At 46.0% G+C, this 20,273-nt stretch overlaps 1 protein-coding gene across 1 annotated transcript in view; it reads left to right on the top strand.

Annotated features, from left to right (window-relative positions):
* LOC141073009 (uncharacterized) overlaps window positions 1–19,698 on the top strand; it is a 119,625-nt gene extending 99,927 nt beyond the window's left edge. The window contains 1 exon segment of the mRNA XM_073560291.1: window positions 14,534–19,698. Coding sequence (XP_073416392.1) covers window positions 14,534–15,903 — 1,370 coding nt within the window. The 3' untranslated portion in view covers window positions 15,904–19,698.
* The last annotated feature ends 575 nt before the right edge of the window (window positions 19,699–20,273 follow it).

Genomic DNA, 20,273 nt, shown 5'->3' with positions numbered 1-20,273 from the left:
TCACCTACAAGATGATTGAGCTGCTGACTGGAGAGGTGACACTGCTGGGAATTCTGGGACATTAAACAGTAACGCTATGAAGGGAAGGGGAGATGACGGTATCATTGTATGTGTCAGGTTCCTATAAGGTGTCAGGATGTTGCCGTCTATTTCTCCATGGAGGAGTGGGAGTATTTAGAAGGACACAAAGATCTGTACAAGGACGTCATGATGGAGGTTCCCCAGCCCCTCACATCACCAGGTAATAGACAGGACTAAATACACACGGCCTATAATTATCTTTATGTAAATTATGAATTCAGTCCCTGTATGTGTTTCCTCCAGATCTATCCAGTATGAGGACAACACCAGAGAGATGTCCCCATTTTCTTCTTCCACAGGACTGTAAACAAGAAGATCCCAATGCTCCTCAGGATCATCAGGTAGATGGAGAGAAGGTGTCAGGAGATCTCCCCTATGATGTGTAGACGGCTGTGAAGGTCTTGTGCTCAGTCTTGTTTTATCCACCAGTATTATATGGTTTATACTTGTGTAATGAGAACGGTGGAGATGGCAGGATTAGAGCTGATCATAGATGGGACTTCTCCATCTGTCTGTGACTTTTACAATATTTGTTTCAGGGTGAAGATCTGACCCCTATTAATACTACAGAGACGTATGTGAGGGGTGATGAGCGGTGTAAAGAGGAGATTCCTACATATGACTACCCAGGTGAGCAGTAACCACTAAATGCAGAGAAGTCACAGATTCTTCTCAGTCACCGACTGTGGCTGCTTTATCAATGCTGTAGTCCGGACGTGTCACAATTGTGTGATCCCCATTTTGCTGGTAGGGCACAACATTCTCCTCCATCCAAAAATGTTTAAATGGCTTTGTGAAAGTGTGAAACCCCTTTTGTATATACAACCTGCAGGATCCACTTACCCCCGGGGATTAGAACACGCTGACCGTTACCTGCTCAGGTCTGTAAACTTCAAAGCCAAATAACAGCGTATGTAGAATGTGCTGACAAGATGTAATGCAGGGCATCTAAGAGAAAGTGGAGGGTAATGCTGCTGTTGGCTTCCTAGATCCCTGATATCTTATTGGGTGAATCTCCCTTCTCTCCCTTCTGTGCTGCTGAATGTGCTCATATGGTCCCTACAAGACCAGGTCCAGTCTTTCTGGCCAAACTTCACTTTTATAATCTACAACATTGAATGTGCAGTGAGGCCAAGTGTGAATTTCTGTACAATAACGACAGAGTTTCCCTTTATCCTGACTTTTCAATTTCTTTTAAAACCGACTAATGTCAAACAGGATTGTGATAAACTACATAAAACACATTATACCTGTGGCATGATAGATCTCTAAGCTGTGCGTGGTCCACGGCTGTAATATACATTTATTCACAGCCCTGGTTTCATGGATTCACTACACGTACATTATGCTTTCGATCCTAAGGGATTCCGATTACTGCACAATCTCTCCTGAAATGGGGGAGCACTAATACTTTCTCTATTTTTCTGGTCAGGACTTACAGTAGCTCCAATGGTCCGCCATAAACTCCAGTGCCACTCCAGTTTAGTGTTGGAGTTCTCCCCTCATGCAGACTTTGTTTTTGGGGATGTAACAGAGAACAAAAAAATGTCTTTTTTTTACATGTTCATTCTGGTTGATAGTTTGATTGAGGTAGGATCAGCCTGCCTCAGTTATGTGAGTAGTTTTTCTTTTTTTAAGTCTCCATTACCTCTTCCAAATGTGCAAGATCTAAATTGAAGCCCCAGCTCTGCAGTATTATAAAAAGTTCTCTTTAACCCCTTAACCTCCAAGGGAGGTTTGCACGTTCATGACCGGGTGAATTTTTTCAATTCTGACCACTGTCTCTTTATGAGGTAATAACTCTGGAATGCTTCCATGGATCCTGGTGATTCTGACATTGTTTTCTTGTGACATATTGTACTTCATGTTAATGGTAAAATTTCATTCATATTAACTTGCGTTTATTTGTGAAAAAAATGGAAATTTGGCGAAAATTTTGAAAATTTCGCAATTTTCCAACTTTGAATTTTTATGCCCTTAAATCACAGAGATACGGCACACAAAAAACTTAATAAGTAACATTTCCCACATGTTTACTTTACACAGCACAATTTTGGAACCCAATTTTTTTTTTTCTTAGGAAGTTATAAGGGTTAAAAGTTGACCAGCGATTTCTCATTTTTGCAACACCATTTTATTTTTATGGACCACATCACATTTGAAGCCACTTTGAGGGGTATATATGATAGAAAATACCCAAAAGTGAGACCATTCTAAAAACTGCACCCCTCAAGGTGCTCAAAACCCCATTCAAGAAGTTTATTAACCCTTCAGGTGCGTCACAGGACTTTTTTTGAATATTTAAAAAAAAATGAACATCTAACTTTTTTTCACAAAAAAAATACTTCAGGTTCAATTTTTTTTATTTTACCAATGGTAACAGGAGAAGTTGGACTGCAAAAGTTATTGTGCAGTTTGTCCTGAGTACGCTGATACCTGATATGTGGGGGGGAGGACCACTGTTTCGGCGCATGGCAGAGCTCAGAAGGGAAGGAGCGCCGTTTGACTTTTTCAAAGCAAAATTGGCTATAATTCAGATCAGACGCCATGTCACGTTTGGAGAGCCCCTGATGTACCTAACCAGTGGAAACCTCCCACAAGTGACCCCATTTTGGAACCTAGACCCCCCAAGGAACATATCTAGATATGTGGTGATAACTTTGAACCAACAATGGCTTCACATAAGTTTATAACGTACAGCGATACAATTACAAAATCATATTTTTCCACAAAAATGATCTTTTCACCCCCAATTTTTAATTTCCAAAGGGTAACAGGACCCTAAAAGTTATTGTGCAATTTTTCCTGAGTATGCTGATACCCCATATGTGGGTGTAAATGACTATTTGGGCGCAAGGCAGAGCTCAGAAGGGAAGCAGCGCCATATGACTTTTTTGGCTGGAATTGAGATCGGACACCATGTCGCGATTGGAAAACCCCTGATGTACCAAAACAGTGGAAACCCCCCACAAATGACACCATTTTTGAAACTAGACCCCCAGGAAACTTATCTAGATGTGTGGTGAGAACTTTGAACCCTCAAGGGCTCCACAGAAGTTTATAACGTATAGCCGTACAATTAAAAAATCATATTTTTTCCACAAAAATGATCTTTTCACCCTCAATTCTTATTTTTCCAAGGGTAACCGGACCTAAAAGTTATTGTGCAATTTGTCCTGAGTACGCTGATACTCCACATGTGGAGGTAAACCGCTATTTGGGCGCATGGCAGAGCTCGGAAGGGAAGCAGCGCCATTTGATGTTTTTGGCTGGAATTGAGATCGGACACCATACCGCGTTTGGAAAGCCCCTGATGTATCAAAACAGTGAAAACCCCCCACAAATTACACAATTTTGGAAACTAGACCCCCAAGGAACTTATCTAGATGTGTGGTAAGCACTTTGAACCCCCCAGTGCTTCACAGAAGTTTATAACGCCCGTGCGTGAAAATAAAAAAATCGTATTTTTTCCACAAACATGATCTTTTAGTCACCAATTTTTTTATTTTCCCAAGGGTACCAGGAGAAATTGGACCCCAAAAGTTATTGTCCAATTTGTCCTGAGTACGCTGATACCCCATATGTGGGAGACAACTACTGTATGGGCACACGTCGGGGCTCGGAAGAGAAGTAGTGACGTTTTGGAATGCAGACTTTGATGGAATGCTCTGCGGGTGTTATGTTGCCTTTGGAGAGCCCCGAATGTACCTAAACAGTGGAAACCCCCCATAAGTGACACCATTTTGGAAACTAGACCCCCTAAATAGCTTATCTAGATGTGTGGTGAGCACTTTGAACCCCCAAGGGCTTCACAGAAGTTTATAATGCCCGGGCATGAAAATAAAAAAATCGTATTTTTTCCGCAAACATCATTTAGTCCCCAATTTTTTTATTTTCCCAAGGGTAAAAGGAGAAATTGGACCCCAAAAGTTGTTGTCCAATTTGTCCTGAGTACGCTGATACCTCATATGCGGGAGAAAACTACTGTATGGGCACACATCAGGGCTCGGAAGGGAAGTAGTGACGTTTTGGAATGCAGACTTTGATGGAATGGTCTGCGGGTGTCATGTGCGTTTGGAGAGCCCCTGATGTTCCTAAACTATTGAAACTCCCCACAAGTGACCCCATTTTGGAAACTAGACCCCCACGGAATTTACCTAGATGTGTGGTGAGCAATTTGAACCCCCAAGTGCTTCACAGAAGTTTATAACGCCCGGGCGTGAAAATAAAAAAATCATTTTTTTTCCACAAAAATGTTATTTTTGCCCCCAATTTTTTATTTTCCTAAGGGTAACAAGAGAAGCTGTTTTGCAATTTGTCCTGAGTACGCTGATACCCTATATGTGGGGGTAAAACACTGTTTGGGTGCATGGCAGAGCTTGGAAGGGAAGGAGCACCATTTGACTTTTTCAACGCAGAATTGGCTGGAATTGAGATCAGACGCCATGTTGCATTTGGAGAGCACCTGATGTGCCCAAACAGTGGAACCCCCCAATTCTAACTCCAACTCTACACCCCCTAACCCTAATCTCAGCCCTAACCCTAGCCCTAACCCTAATGGGAAAATGGAAATAAGTACATTTTTTTATTTTATTCTTTTACCCTAACTAAGGGGGTGATAACGGGGGTTTGATTTACTATTTATGGCGGTTTTTATGTTTGGCGGCTGTCACACGCTAAAAGACGCTTTTTATTGTAAAAATAGTTTTTGCATCACCACATATTGAGAGCTATAGTTTTTCCATATTTTGACCCACTGAGTCATGTGAGGTCTTATTTTTTGCGGGACGAGTTGACGTTTTTATTGGTACCATTTTCAGGCACGTGACATTTTTTGATCACTTTTTATTCCGATTTTTGGGATGCAGAATGAACAAAAACCAGCGTTTCATGAATTTCTTTTGGGGGAGTGCGTTTACACCGTTCCACGTGCGGTAAAATTGATAAAGCCCTTTTATTCTTCGGGTCAGTACAGTTAAAGCGATACCTCATTTAGGTTTTTTTTATGTTTTGTCGGTTTTATGCAATGAAAACTATTTTATATAAAAAATAATTATTTTTGCATCGCTTTATTCTGCGAGCTATAACTTTTTTATTTTTTCACTGATGATGCTGTATGGCGCCTCGTTTTTTGCAGGACAAGATGATATTTTCAGCGGTATCATGCATATCTATATGCGTCTTTTTGATCGCGCGTTATTGCACTTTTTGTTCGGCTGTATGATAATAAATCATTATTTTTTGCTTCGTTTTTTATTTTTTAAGGGGTTTGCTAAATGGGTTAACTAATGGGACAGTTTAATAGGGCGGGTCGGTACGGACGCGGCGATACCAAATATGTGTACTTTTATTGTTTCTTTTTTTTTATTTCCAAAAAATGAATTTATTAGGGAATTTTTTTTTTAATTTATTTAGCGATTTTTAAAAAATTATTTTTACACTTTTTTTTTTAACCTTATTACATTGTCCCAGGTGGGACATCACTGTCCTGTGACAGATCGCTGATCTGTCACATCACAGATCGCTGATCTGTCACATCACAGATCACTGTGACAGATCAGCGATCTGTCACAGGCACTGCACACGTCTTCCTCCTTGCCTTCGGTTATATGTCTAATATTTTTTTCTTGAAACTCATCTAACAGAAAATATTGGCCCTTATAGATAGTTTAGATTGCCAAGAGCCACCAAGCCCCATACTCTAATTCAGTGTTCCCCAACTCCTGTCTTCAAGAGCCACCAACAGGTCAGGTTTTCAGGATTTCCCTTAAAATTGCACAGGTGAGATCTGCTCACCTGCACAGGCAATAATTCCACCACCTGGGCGATACTAGGGAAATGCATAAAACCTGAGGACTGGAGTTGGGGAACACTGCTCTAATTACCCCAGAGAGGTTTCACCACTAGTTACTAATATTTTACTGATGAAGACTATTGAATTTGATCATTTCAATAGATGTGTTATTGTCTATAGTCACAGTTTTTGACTACAGTAGTTACTGCCCAAAATACTCCCATTTTTCACATTTGACTTGTGTCGCTTTATGTGGTGATAAATTTGGCATTCTTCACAAAGGATAATAACCATGTATAAGTATATAAGGTGACAATACAAATATCTCTCCGAGGATCTGTTTATACCAAGGAAGGTGACTGTCACAAGGGGGCATTCTCTGTGTCTGGAGGAGAGAATGTCTTTCCACCAACATAGAAGAGTATTCTTCACTGTTAGGGCAGTGAGAATCTGGAATACTCTGCCTGAGGAGGTTGTGATGGCGAACTCAGTCGAGGGGTTCAAGAGAGGCCTGGATGTCTTCCTGGAGCGTAACAATATTGTATCTTACAGTTATTAGGTTCTTTAGAAGGACGTAGATCTGGGGATTTATTCTGACGGAATATAGGCTGAACTGGATGGACAAATGTCTTTTTTCGGCCTTGCTAACTACTGTATGTTACTACGGTAATAGGAAACAAATGGACCTCACAGATTATTTCTCTTTCCCCCATGACGGTACCACGGAGAGGGGATCCGCCCCACGGGGACAGGAAACCTACAGATAAAAAGGCGGTACCTCGCTCCCAAATAAGTTGGTTTCCTGTCCCCATAGGGAACCTACGAACTCCCCAATCATCGTTGGATGCCGGGGCCGACCAGTCCGGGGGATGACAGCGGAGGTTCCCTGTCCCGGCTGGGGTGCTGACACGAGGCGCCACCGCCGGAGGTCAGCGGGCCTCCAGGGTGTGCGGGGGAAAGGCGACAGAAGCGTGTGAGGGGAGCTAGGCAGAGGACTGACGAAAAACGCTCCAGGGACAGCGGCGCAGCAGGCGCAGGAAGTCTCCGGTGGAGTCACTCTGCCGCAATGCATCCCTGGGAGCGGCAGCGCGCACAGGCAAGCCCAGTGACATCGCCACCACCACAACGCATGTCTGGGACCGGCATCTCAGAGCGCACGGGCGGGGGCAACGGCGAGGCGCCAGTTGACGTCAGACGCTGGATGCGCGTGGGTCGCCCCCGTCCCAGGGCTGTGGGGTACTCGGTACCGGGCCGGTGTCAGTGGGATGTGTCACAGCGGCGGCTGTGACCCGGTCCGTGGCCCTGGGCGCCCAAATCAATGGTGGTTTGTAGTTAATGAAATGGAATAGTTCGTGACGCCACCTGTGGTGTTTGGCAAGCAAGATGTTAAGCCAACGCTGCGTGCAGATCCTCTGGGGCTGATGGTGTGTTGCAGCATAGATGGTGTAGCTCCCCACAGGTGAAGCTGTAACCCCAGGGCAGTGTAGTTGCAATGGATGAGAATAGGCGCAGGCGGTGTGAGGAATGTTGGTACCCAGATGTAGCAGTGCTGGCGGTGTTGGCGCACAATTGAATGGAAGACACCAGGACTTGTAGTTCCAAAGTTTTACTCACAGTTCGTGATACACACTGGTGCCTGCCTCCGTGCCGTGTCCTCCGGGGCAGAGACTCAATCAACCTCCCGGGCAAGTCTGGATTCTCCTCTCCAACACTCCGCCAACATGTACCTTTCCTGAATGACTCCTCTATTGCGCCTTTTAGTGTGAAGAGCTCCAGTACCGTGGTACTCTGAAGTTCCTCCTGTCAGATGTTCCTAACAACTCTACTTGTATGACAGACAGCTGTAGCCTCTCTCGGGGACTCCCTTCTCCAGAGTCCTGGCTCTATTCAGTTGCTGTTGTGCCCCAAGTCTTAGATGGGAGTAGTGCATTTACAGCCAACTACTCCACCGGTGTCTGCTGCAGAACCATAAGTGTCCATACAACCTCGGGGACCGGGCCCCGGCCTTGCGCTGAGAACCTATAGACAGGGTTCCTCTTCCAACCCACAACTCCTCTCTGTTCTCCTACTCCTTCGTTCTGCGCTGTTCCTTCTATCTCTTATGGAAGCTTAGGTTGCAATTCTACGTCTTTCTCCTTCTGTTCCTTTCCCGTGCCAGCTGGCTCAGATCACTGAGGCAGCTGCAGCACTCCTTCCTCCATCCCTCTTCCAGGGATCCCCACTCCTCCCGAGTGGCTTCCTTCCTCACTGACCCTCTATCAGACTGATCTGTAATTCTAAACTTTCCCAACCTTTTATATATCTCAACTCCACCCACCTCCCAGCACATCTCGTGTTACGAAGCCAGGAACCACGAAAGGTGCTCTGCTACCCTCTAAGCATGAAGCTGCAATCTGGTCCTGCTGAACTATCCTGTGTGTGGGGTGCAGGTGTTGGAGTGTGAAAAGGAGTTTCCAACTTACCTAGGAGGTGGGGCACTACACCTTAGGAGAAGGTGCAGTACCTCTGTGGCGACTGAGCCTCAGGGGCGCCACACGCGCAAAGCATCTCTGGGAGCCCGGAGTGCCGGGAAGGTGATGCAGTGGTGGCGCACACCTGGAGGCAATAAGGAAAAGAAAGGCGCTCCCCATGTGGCAGTGGCCGGAAGGGGAGCGGGGATATTTAAAAAAAAAATCACCAGCCAAAAGATTGCTGCATCTCCTGGAAGCATGAGTGAGCCTCCAGAGGAGCAACCGCAGCTGGACATGTCCTCCGACACAGGGCAACCGCGGCAGAGGTTACAGGAAGGGGAACACCAGGAGGTCTGCAAAATACAGTGAAAAACGGAGATTTGGTTGAGGATTCACCAGTATGGTTGTTGTAGGCGAACTCCGCCCAGAGAAGCAGGTCAGCCCAGTCGTTTTGGTGGGCACTGGAAAAATGGCGCAGGTACCCAGTCAACGTCTGGTTGGTTCGCTCCACCTGCCCATTGGACTGCAGATTGTAAGCGGAGGAGAAGTCGAGAGAAACGTTCATGAGCTTACAAAGTGCCCGCCAGAACTTGGAGGTGAACTGAACCTTTCTTTTGACCTTCGCGGGCACAAAGGTCTTGTCTGGAGGTGGAGAAAGCTAATTTACAGGAGCCACAGTGATGATTCTAGTGGGCTCAATAATGTGCAAAGGTTCATCCACTGTTTCGGTCGGCTGGAAGACCCTGGATAAGGCATCGGCTTTAGTGTTCTTGTTGCCAGGGCGAAAACGGAGCTCGAAATCAAAACGGGCAAAAATTAAGGACCACTTGGCCTGTCGAGGATTGAGTCTCTGGACAGACTGGAGATAGGCCAAGTTTTTGTGATCAGAAAAGATTGCAAAGGGGTGGACAGCCCCCTCCAGGAGATGACGCCATTCTTCCAGGGCTAATTTTATGGCCAACAGTTCGCGGTCGCCGATCGAGTAGTTGCACTCGGATGGTCGGATGGAGAAAAAGCCTTCGAAAAGAAGCCACAGGAATGCAGTCGACCAGAGGCGGATCTCTGGGACAGTACTGCCCCGGCACATGTTGAGAAAGCGTCCACCTCAAGCACAAAGGGTCGGTTGCTTTTGAGACGGTGCATCACCGGGACTGTGGAAAAAGCCATTTTGGGGTCTGAAAGGTTTCTTCCGCCTCCTTAGACCAAGAATTGGGGCTCGTCCCCTTTCGGATAAGAGCGGAAATAGGTTTAGTTATTGAGGAGAAATGAGGAATAAATTGCCTGTAGTAGTTGGCAAATCCGAGAAACCATTGTATAGCTCTTACTCCGACGGGACGAGGCCATTTGAGGATGGCAGTCAGTTTCTCGGATCCATCCTTAATCCAGCGCCGGAGATAATGTAGCCCAGAAACGGGAGAGAGGTTTGCTCAAAGAGACATTTTTCTATCTTAGCAAACAAGCGATTCTCCTGAAGACACTGTAACACCAGGCAAACACTCTTTCTGTGGGATGAAAGATCTGGTGAGAAAACAAGGATGTCATCCAAGTAAACTACCACACAGTAATACAAGAGATCCCGGAAGATCTCGTTGAAAAACTCTTGAAACACAGCAGGAGCATTGCAAAGACCAAAGGGCATGACCAGGTACTCGTAGTGCCCATCTCGAGTGTTGAAAGCAGTCTTCCACTCGTTACCTGCGCGGATACAGATCAGATTATAGGCTCCCCTAAGATCCAACTAGGAGAAGACCCGGGCCCCTCTGAGACAGTCAAACAACTCCAGAATGAGTGGAAGAGGATACCTGTTCTTGATGGTAATCTCATTCAAGCCCCTATAGTCAATGCACAGCTGCAGAGATCAGTCCTTCTTGACGAAGAAAAACCCGACTCCCGCGGGCAAAGAGGATTTCCGTATAAACCCTTTGGCAAGGTTCTCCCAGACGTATTCAGACATGGCTAAGGTCTCAGCGGGAGACAGTGGGTAGATTCTGCCCATTGGGGGAGTTGAACCGGGGATGAACCTCCACCTCCCTCTTATGAAAGACGTCTGCGTAGGAACTGTAGGCTGAACGAAGACCCGCAAAATCAGGGGGTGGCCGAGGAGCAGCAGCAAGACTGATAGGGCTTCTCTCGATGTAAGGCTCCGACTTGCAACTCCACTTCCTTAGTGAACAAGGTGACGGTCTCCTGTAGCAATTTGCCATCCACTGCAGCAGTCAGCCGAGGATTACATAGGGTAACCACTGGAATCTGGTACTTGTCCACCTCTTCACGCCGGATGAAGTTACCTGCTGAGCACAAATCCACGTAGGCCACCTTGGACCCATGTCTCTGCCCTGAAACCAAAAGAACAGTCGTAAGAGGTTGAGAGGAATCATTAGCACCTAGGGAGGCCTCTCTTACCTGGCTTAGGTGGAGGAGTTTCCCGGTCTCTCTGGACAAGTGCGGACAAAATGAGAAGAACCTCCACAATAGAGGCATAGGCCTTGTGCCCGTCTCTCCCTCTGACGCAACTCAGCCAACTTGAGGCGATCCACCTGCATGGGTTCAACAGGGGAAGAAGGGGACCCGACTGGATGAGGACTAGAGGACCAATGTGGAAAGGGAGGCTGGTCTAGTGGGCCTCCTGTCTCTTGCTGACTCACGGGCTCGCTCCTGGAACCGTAGATCAATGCAAGTGGCCAGCGAGATAAGGTCTTCCAGGGTGGTTGGGGTATCCTGACCCATGAGTTCATCCTTTATCCTGCTTGAGAGACCATGTCAGAATGCCCCTACCAATGCCGCGTTATTCCAACCTAGCTCCGAGGAGAGAGTACGAAAGCGGATCGCATACTCTCCGACCGTGAGGGAACCTTGATGAAGATTAAAAAGAGAGTCGGTAACAGAGGCTAATCGACCTGGTTCATCAAAGACCCCGTGAAAGGTATCCAAGAAGACCGGAAGGCTCGAGACAACGGGATCATCCCTTTCCCAAAGAGGGATCAGCCAGGACAGGGCCTCTCCCTCCAGATGAGACACAATGAAGGCCACTTTGGCCCGATCAGAGTGAGGCAACCATTCAAAATGGAGGCTACACTGGTATAAGAACCCCCTACAGAGTTTGGGGTCTCCACTAAACCAAGGTGGCTTGGCGAGGCGATGGGAGAGCTGCAGAAACAGGAGGTGGAGTTTATGCCACGGCGGCAAACTGGAGGGCCACCAGACGGCTATCGACAGAGGCCATATAACTTAAAATATGGGCTTGAGTATCACGTTGCTGACCCAGCTCCTGTTGAAGACTAGCCAGCTGAGTAGCATTTCCAGGATCGGCCACCTGTAGGACTGACAAGCGGGAGTCCGTGGACTTCATTACAGACATTATGCTTCCCTGGGTCTCCTGCAAAAAGAGTAACACTTTTTGGGTGGCAGCAGGGGTACCGACGGGATCCATGGCCTGATCTTACTGTTAACGGGGTGGTCAGGTGAGGCAAGTCTCCAGGAGTAAACCATCTGGATCGTGGCACCGAGGGGCCCCCGGCGAGCCACCAGGTGGAGCCGACCCCTAGACAGGGATCGTTAGGAGCAGGCCCAGGGGTTCGACTACCACGATAGCCGGTACCGAGAGGGGCGGCTCAGAACGGACTGGAGTAAGTCCACGGGGCTACAGATGAAAAGGCTGGAGTGGGACTGCGGGACTGGACCAAGGACAGCAGGACAGAGCAGGGACACGAAAGACAGGACCCGAGTAGGACTGCGGGACAGGACCACGAACAGCAGGACGGAGCAGGGACACAGAAGACAGGACCGGAGTAGGAATGCGGGACTGGACCACGGACAGCAGGATGGAGCAGGGACATGGAAGACAGGACCGGAATAGGACTGTGGGACTGGACCCGGACAACAGGATGGAGCAGGGACACGGAAGACAGGACCAAAGTAGGACTGTAGGAGACATTCCTCGTAAAGGTGAGACACACTGATAGCAGAACAGAGGGCCTAATGTGTGGTGTAACACAAAGATCAGGCGCCTCCATTACAGGAGGGCGGCCTGATATATCCCTGCCTGGTCTCCTATTGGTCCGGCAGTGCTAATGGGTCAGGGCACCGCTGGAGCACAAGAGACAGGAGGGAGACGTGGCCGGCATGTGCATGGCATGCAGAGATGCCGTCGACCGTGTACCTGTCAGAAGAGGACGCCGCAGCTGCCAGACAGCGAGGGACTGCCGCGCGGGAGCGGAGGCAGGGTGAGTATCCAGCGGCGGCGTGACAGTTATACACTACTGTCTGGGCACATGGCAGGGTTAAGAAGGGAAGAAGCTTCATTTTTCTATTTAAATGCACATCTTCTTGGAATAGTATTGGTTACCTGGCAGCTCAACATATGGCTACCATGATCAAGCTTGGCACTATCTACTCCGCTTTGCAGATCCCAAGTATTACCTTGCTCATCATCCTTTACATGGATCTGTTCTTACACATAGACCCGAGACTTGGGCCATGGTGTTACCTGCTGTTCTGTGGAGTGAGGTGGGATGAAGAAATAGTCAGGTAGCTGGGTCAGAACCAGGAGGGCAGAGAAAATGCAAAATCAGAAGAACAAAATTAGTCACTAAGGGGTCACAACAGCTGAGCACAGAGAAGACTGAATCAGAGAAGAACAAGGCTGTGTCTGGCATCTTCCTGCAATTTGCTTTGAGCTTTAGTAGGGTGTGGTGCTTTCCAGTTGGTGAAAGCAGAAAGCAGAATACTCCAGATGGACAGCACACACACCCATAATACCAGACTGGATGATCACAGCAACCCTAATCTAAGTGGCTGAACAGAGCCTGCTCCACCCAGAGCTTCTGATTCCTACATCTCCTCCATCCCTCACTGCCTACAGAATGAATAAGGCCATGCCTGGTGAAAGAAGCAGAGGTGGCAGTTGCAGATTCCAGACAAGATGGTACACACCACTATCACAAGCCCTAATACGACAAAATGCAGAAAACCAGAGCAGTAGATAACCCCATAAAGTGGCTCCATTGTGGAAATTATAACCCTCAGTGAATTAATCTATATTAGCAGTGATTATTTTGACTCCACAGCCACTTTCCGGAAAGTAGCGTGCAATGGATGTTGGAGAGTGAAAAATTGCAAATATACCATTTTATTATGTACCACATAGTGCCCAGATTGTGCTCCAGGAGACACACACCATAAGTTAAGTGGGTTTTTCTCACTATAATTATGACAAATACATGGGTGCTAATTTTGGTTTGGGCACAATGAAAGGCTCAGAAGCGAGAAGAAGATTTGACTTTGTGAAAGTGGATATTGCTGGATTGGTTTATAGAAGGCATGTTGCTTTTCAAGAGCCTTTGAGCCACTAATAATATTGAAACCTCTGTTTTTCCACGGAGAGATGGTGGACCAGAGTGAGGTAATGTTTTTTGTGAGATTAGTAGAAGTTTTTATTGGTGGTGTTTTTACCTACAAAACGTTGTTTGGTGACTTTTTATTCCATATTTGGGGGGAAGGCAGAATGACAAACAGTTGAACTCCACGCTCTACTGGTTCATCCTATAAGATTTTCTATTAGATTGTGAAAGGTCATTGTCTTGATGAATAATTCAATATTTCATAGAATCATAGAATGGTAGAGATGGAAGGGACCTCCTCGGTCATCTGGTCCAAGTCCCTGCTCAGTGCAGAATTCAGTAAATCATCCCAAACAGAGGTCTGTACAGCTTCTATTTGAAGACTTCCATTGCAGGAGAACTCACCACCTCTCATGGCATCCTGTTCCACTCATTGATCACCCACGCTGTCAAAAGGTTTTTTCTAATATCTAATCTGTGTCTTTCAATTCAGTTCCATCCTATTGCTTCTAGTCTTTCCTTGTGCAAATGAGAATAAATCAATAAAGCTATTTTTACATAGCGTACCATTTTTACAGACAGTTTAAGGAGAAATATTCAAAAATGTAAAATTCAAGGATATTTTAGAAAAAAATAATTGGTTTTATTCTTAGCAGATAACTGTACCAGGAGATCAGAGGGACAGCCGACTTCTTCAATTTTAAAATCAGATGATCCTGAGATCCCACAGGATACAATTAAAGTGAATGCCATTATTCCAAATATACCATCATCCCTTCACAGCAAAGATCTGTCATCTGATTCACTACCGACTACTAAGGGAAATCAAAGACACAAAAGAGGCATTAAAAAACAAACTGCTCATAAAGCAAGGAAGTCTTTATCATGTTCAGAATGTGGGAAATGCTTTAGTCAGAAGTCAAATCTTGATGGGCACAAAAGAACTCACACAGGAGAGAAGCCTTTTCCATGTTCAGAATGTGGGAAATGTTTTAGCTGGAAACATCATCTTGATAACCACCAAAGAACCCACACAGGAGAAAAGCCTTTTTTCTGTTCAGAATGTGGAAAATGTTTTGCAGAGAAATCACGTCTTAACGAACATCAGAGACTCCACACAGGGGAGAAGCTTTTTTCCTGTTCAGAATGTGGAAAATGTTTTGCACAGAAATTTCGACTTGTTAGGCACCATAGAGTGCACACAGGGGAGAGACCTTTTTCATGTTCTCAGTGTGGGAAATGTTTTAACCGGAAATCAAATCTTGATAAACACCGTAGAACTCACACAGGGGAGAAGCCTTTTTCTTGTTCTCAGTGTGGGAAATGTTTTAACCGAAAATTAAATCTTGATAACCACTGTAGAACTCACACTGGGGAGAAGTCGTTTTCATGTTTAGAATGTCAGAAATGTTTTGCAGAGAAATCACATCTTATCAAACATGAGAGACTGCACACAGGGGAGAAGCCTTTTTCCTGTTCAGAATGTGGAAAATGTTTTGTGAAGAAATCAGCTCTTAATAGACACTATAGAATCCACACAGGGGAGAAGCCTTTTTCATGTTCTCAATGTGGGAAATGTTTTAACCGGAAATCAAATCTTGATAAACACCAGAGAGGTCACACAGGAGAGAAGCCTTTTTCATGTTCTCAATGTGGGAAATGTTTTAACCGGAAATCAAATCTTGATAAACACCAGAGAGATCACACAGGGGAGAAGCCTTTTTCATGTTCAGAATGTGGGAAATGTTTTAACCGGAAATCGAGTCTTAAAGAACACCAAAGAACCCACACAGGAGAGAAGCCTTTTTCATGTTCAGAATGTGGGAAATGTTTTAACCGGAAATCGAGTCTTAAAGAACACCAAAGAACCCACACAGGAGAGAAGCCTTTTTCATGTTCAGAATGTGGGAAATGTTTTAACCGGAAATCGAGTCTTAAAGAACACCAAAGAACCCACACTGGGGAGAAGCCTTTTTCATGTTTTTTAGAATGTGAGAAATGTTTTGCAGAGAAATCACATCTTATCGAACATCATAGACTCCACACAGGTTAGAAGCCTTTTTCCTGTTCAGAATGTGGAAAATGTTTTGGGAAGAAATCACAACTTGTTAGACACCATAGAATCCACACTGAGGAGAATCCTTTTCCATGTTATCAGTGTGGGAAAGATTTTAAATGGAAATCAACTTTTATCTTCCTAAAAGGGTTATCCCTGAGTAGGACAATCCTTTGTTATTAGAGATGAGCGACTTTGCCTTTTTTAGGGTCGAGTCGGGTTTCATGAAACCCGACTTTCTCAAAAGTCGAGTCGAATGAAATCAGCCGACTGTCGGGAAAAGTCGAAGGTCCGACTGAAACACGAAACCCAATGCAAGTCAATGGGGAAGCAAAGTCGGAAGGGAGTGGAGGACAGTAAACACACCTACATGCCGGACTGCTTTTTTTAAAGTGCGTGAAGTCTCGCTCTCTCCCCGGACGCTGCACATGTCATCTCGTTGGCCACAGTGTACGTCCTTGCTCAGTGGCTGAAAAAAGTGACGTGCAAGCATTCTGGGAAATCCGACTTTGGCGCTCGTTTTGCCAACCGCATGGCCGACTTCACGTTGTGGTCGGGTTTCGGTCGGTGAAACCTGACTTTGCCATAAGTCAGCGACTTATGAATTTGGCCGACCTGTTTCGCTCAACTCTACTTGTTATTCCTGTTTGGTCTTATAAAAGTAAAAACATTTATACTCACCTCCTGCTCCAGCGCCATTCAAATTCAAGCAGTATCAGGACTCACACTCCTGGAGCTCACATGAGGTTTTTACATCACATGAGCCCTGTACCCAGGCTGCACTGCCTTCACTGTCCCAGCCTTCTGACATATTGAACATCAACATTAAGGCTGCTCTCTGACTTCCTCTTGATGTCCCATTTGTCCGAAGGTGGGGACAGTGACCCAGTGCGCAGATTGAGTGCGGGGCCCAAATGACTTATCAACCTACATGTATTGTGTGCTCCTAGGAATGCAAGTGCCAGCATGGTAGGTGACTATAAATATTTTTATTTTAACCCCTTAACGTCCAATGATGGACAGAGTCCATTTTCTCATTGCTTTCAATGGTGAAAAAAAACATTCACCGTAAATATAATTTTAACATTTTACTACCTTATCTGGGCATGTGGTGTGTGACATAGTGAGACACATCCTGTTTAATTCATGAAGAAAGGACTCTGAAAATTAAAAATCCTATGCAGACAATGCAAGAACTTCCAAAAATTAGAAGGAAGAGGGACTCTGATACATAAAGAACATAAAGGAGGGTCTCCTACACATTCCATTAAAATTGTTAGGAAGTGGGACTCCTAGACTCATAAAGTCTATGCACTAAGTGCAAGGTCTGAAAAAAATTTAAAGGAGGGACTCCAATACACCCTTGATGACACGTAGAGAAGGTCCTCAAAACCCTTTTCTTCCCATTGTTAAGGTATGGGATGTAAAGCCTATGCAAGGTCTAGCAAAAATTTAAATTAGGGTGTGATGACACATCATTTTATCTTAATTAACCAGATGTCTATTTTCAGTAAGCCAGGAGGAATAGACTGTTAACTATATGACGACTTTTGAATTTTGCAATTGTTCTTCAGTTGGTCAAGAACTATATATTGTTGTCATGAGTCTTAAACGTTGATTTTTAATAATTTTAAATGGCTAATGTTTGCCTCTTACATCAGCTCCTACAATTTATTGTCTGCTTTCTTTGTAAGACACTGATGCAGGGTCATTGAATAATGGATGTTTGCGTAATATGGTGAATGACCATTGTGTGGGTCTTGTGGCTTGTTGTCTTACAAAATGAAGGCATAAGAAATATGCAAATTGATTAAATAGTCTAACAATACACGTTAACCTTATCACGTATTCCTTTTGACCTCTGGATGCTGGCTTGAAAGACAACAATTGTGAGCTATATAAGTGGGATATGCCTCTAACAATATACGTTGAGACAGCCAAGAGATTCAGAAATCCAAAGAACCAGATTCTCTTTACATAACCACAGCCAGGAACACTTTACAGCAGGGGTCTCAAACACACTGAGGCAGGCATCTGCAGTCCGCGGTGCACCACATGTCTCACTCCCTGAGGCAGGAGGAAGGCGGGCATTCAGGAGCAGCGATGGCATTGGCTGTTCTGTGTGCACACACTGCACAAGACCTGTGATGAGGTCACAGGAGGGGGAGGAGTGAGAGGTCACATGATTAGGGGCCTGTTATGATTGAGTCACCGTAGGAGGCAAAAACAGAAATGCTAGCTAAGTCCTGAAAACCAGAGAAGTTGGCAACTATCAGATTGCAGACCCCTGAACCTATCAACTCAACTAGCAGTAGCCGTGGGGGGTTCCTACGATGACCTAGACCCCTCGATCACAGCCGGAGAGATACATAGACCTAAAGAAGGAAAGGGGAAATCTAACTGCCCCAGAGCAGACCCCAAAGCAATAGGCAGCCCCCCACATATAATGACGGTGAAGCAAGATGAAAACACTTACACAGACAGAAAGACAGGCTGAGCAAAGACGGGGCCAAAAACTACCCAGATAGGAACGGATAGGAAGGCTGCTGTCTGCAATCTGCCATAACCCTATCAGAGAAAAAGCCAACAAGCTGATATAAAAATGGCCCTGAAGCAACTAAGCTTCAAAAACTAAATCAGCACTCAGGTACTTTCAGAAAACAGAGCTCAAGGAACACTGCACACTCCAGCAGGGAGTGGCAGAATCCAAAAAGCAAGAAAAACAAAAACAAATCTTAGATGCAAAACAGCAAACTTAGCTTTAGAAGAGCAGGAATCAGACTGGTGTCCAAGAGTCCACAGAGAAATCACCCGCAGGGCAGAAAGGGCGTAGGCTGCCTTAAATCCAGTCAGTGACTCCACTCAGCCAATCGTCTTCATTAGTCCCAGGTGCCTGATAATCAGGCTCACTACCTTCCTTCACTAGAATAGGGAGCTCACCAGGCCTCAGTGACGGAGGGGAAAATGAACTCACAACAGGGGCCTCAGTGTGTGCAGGACGCTGCTGTCTGTGTGCTTGTCATGGTGCTGGTTGAAGGTAAGTTTATGTGTGGGGTCAGGAGGGGTTTACAGGGTGGATGGAGCAGAGCCCTGTGTATTCGAGGTGTGCGGAGCCCTGTGTGTATGAGGTGTATGGAGCGGAGCCGTGTGTTCGAGGTGTGCGGAGCCCTGTGTGTATGAGGTCTATGGAGCAGAGCCCTGTGTGTACAAGGTGTATGGAGCAGAGCCCTGTGTGTTCGAGGTGTGCGGAGCCCTGTGTGTTCGAGGTGAGTGGAGCCCTGTGTGTACGAGGTGTGCAGAGCAGAGCCCTGTGTGTACGAGGTGTATGGAGCGGAGCCCTGTGTGTTCGAGGTGTATGGAGCGGAGCCCTGTGTGTACGAGGTGTAAGGAGCGGAGCCCTGTGTGTACGAGATGTAAGGAGCAGAGCCCTGTGTGTACGAGGTGTATGAAGCAGAGCACTGTATGTACGAGGTGTAAGGGCTCCGATCCGGTGTGTACGAGGTGTACGGAGAGGACCCGCGTGTGTACGGGGTGTATTAAGTTTGAAAGGAAAGCGGCCCCCCAGCTCAAATTTTTTTTTTATGTGCGGCTTCATTGACCATCACTGAACCTATGAATACATTTAGGGTAGTCAGGATTTGGACCTACCTGTCACCGAAGGCCTATGTTTGTGAAGCCAGGAATGGGACTCACCTGGCTCTGTGGAGATGTTCGCAGAAGCCAGGTTGTGACCTTCCCAGCACCTGGCCTTGTACCTCAATGGACTGCCAACTTCATAAGCTTCTTGTAACCTCCTCTCTGTGCAAGGGAGACATGGAGATAGCTGGCACTGGAAATGCTGAAGTCACAGCTGCTCTTATCCCAGCAAATCAGTGGGTGAGACTAATTTGCACCATTGCATATGTTGCTTGTACTGTATGATGTGTTATTTGCCTGTTTTGTGGTTCAATAAAGTGTTGCCACACTGTTTTACCCTCATCCTGTGTTGTCTGAGTAGTAATATGCACACGGTAAAATGAGAGCGGTTGTCACGCTGCTGCTATGCAGGTAGATGCAAGCTCCACTAGATGGCAATAGAGTGGAAGGAAGAATGCACACAGCAAGAGCAGACCTGCAGTGCAGCAGTGAGGCTGTCCCCGGTGACAGCAGAATAGTCAAACAAGCCGAATCAATATTAGTCTGTACCAAAGGAATAAACAAACACAGAGTCAGAAGCAAGCCAAATGGGTCAGGAGCAGATATGCCAAAGACAAGAGACAAACAGCAGGTCAAGGTCCAAGCCGAGTCAGGTACCAGGGAGTCCTAAACATGAAAGGAAAACACTGAGTCGGGATGGGGAGTGGGAAACAAACAGATACGGGCAACGTCAGCAACAGCAGGAGGACAAATCAGGGTACTACCAGAGTCAGATACTCATGCCGTAGGCTGAAAATATAACTGACATGGCCTGCAGGACGCAGCAGGGAGAAATAGCGAACCTGAATCCAAAATGAGGCCAAGCAAAGTTAACCCCTGACATGATCAGCCCGGAAAAAGGGCAGACAGGACTCAAA

This window comes from Dendrobates tinctorius, unplaced genomic scaffold (assembly GCF_039654945.1).
Source record: "Dendrobates tinctorius isolate UK_male_01 unplaced genomic scaffold, ASM3965494v1 ptg000294l, whole genome shotgun sequence".
NCBI classification, from domain to species: Eukaryota; Metazoa; Chordata; class Amphibia; order Anura; family Dendrobatidae; genus Dendrobates; species Dendrobates tinctorius.
Note: the sequence above shows the minus strand (reverse complement) of the source record. Positions and strands in the feature narration are given on the sequence as shown.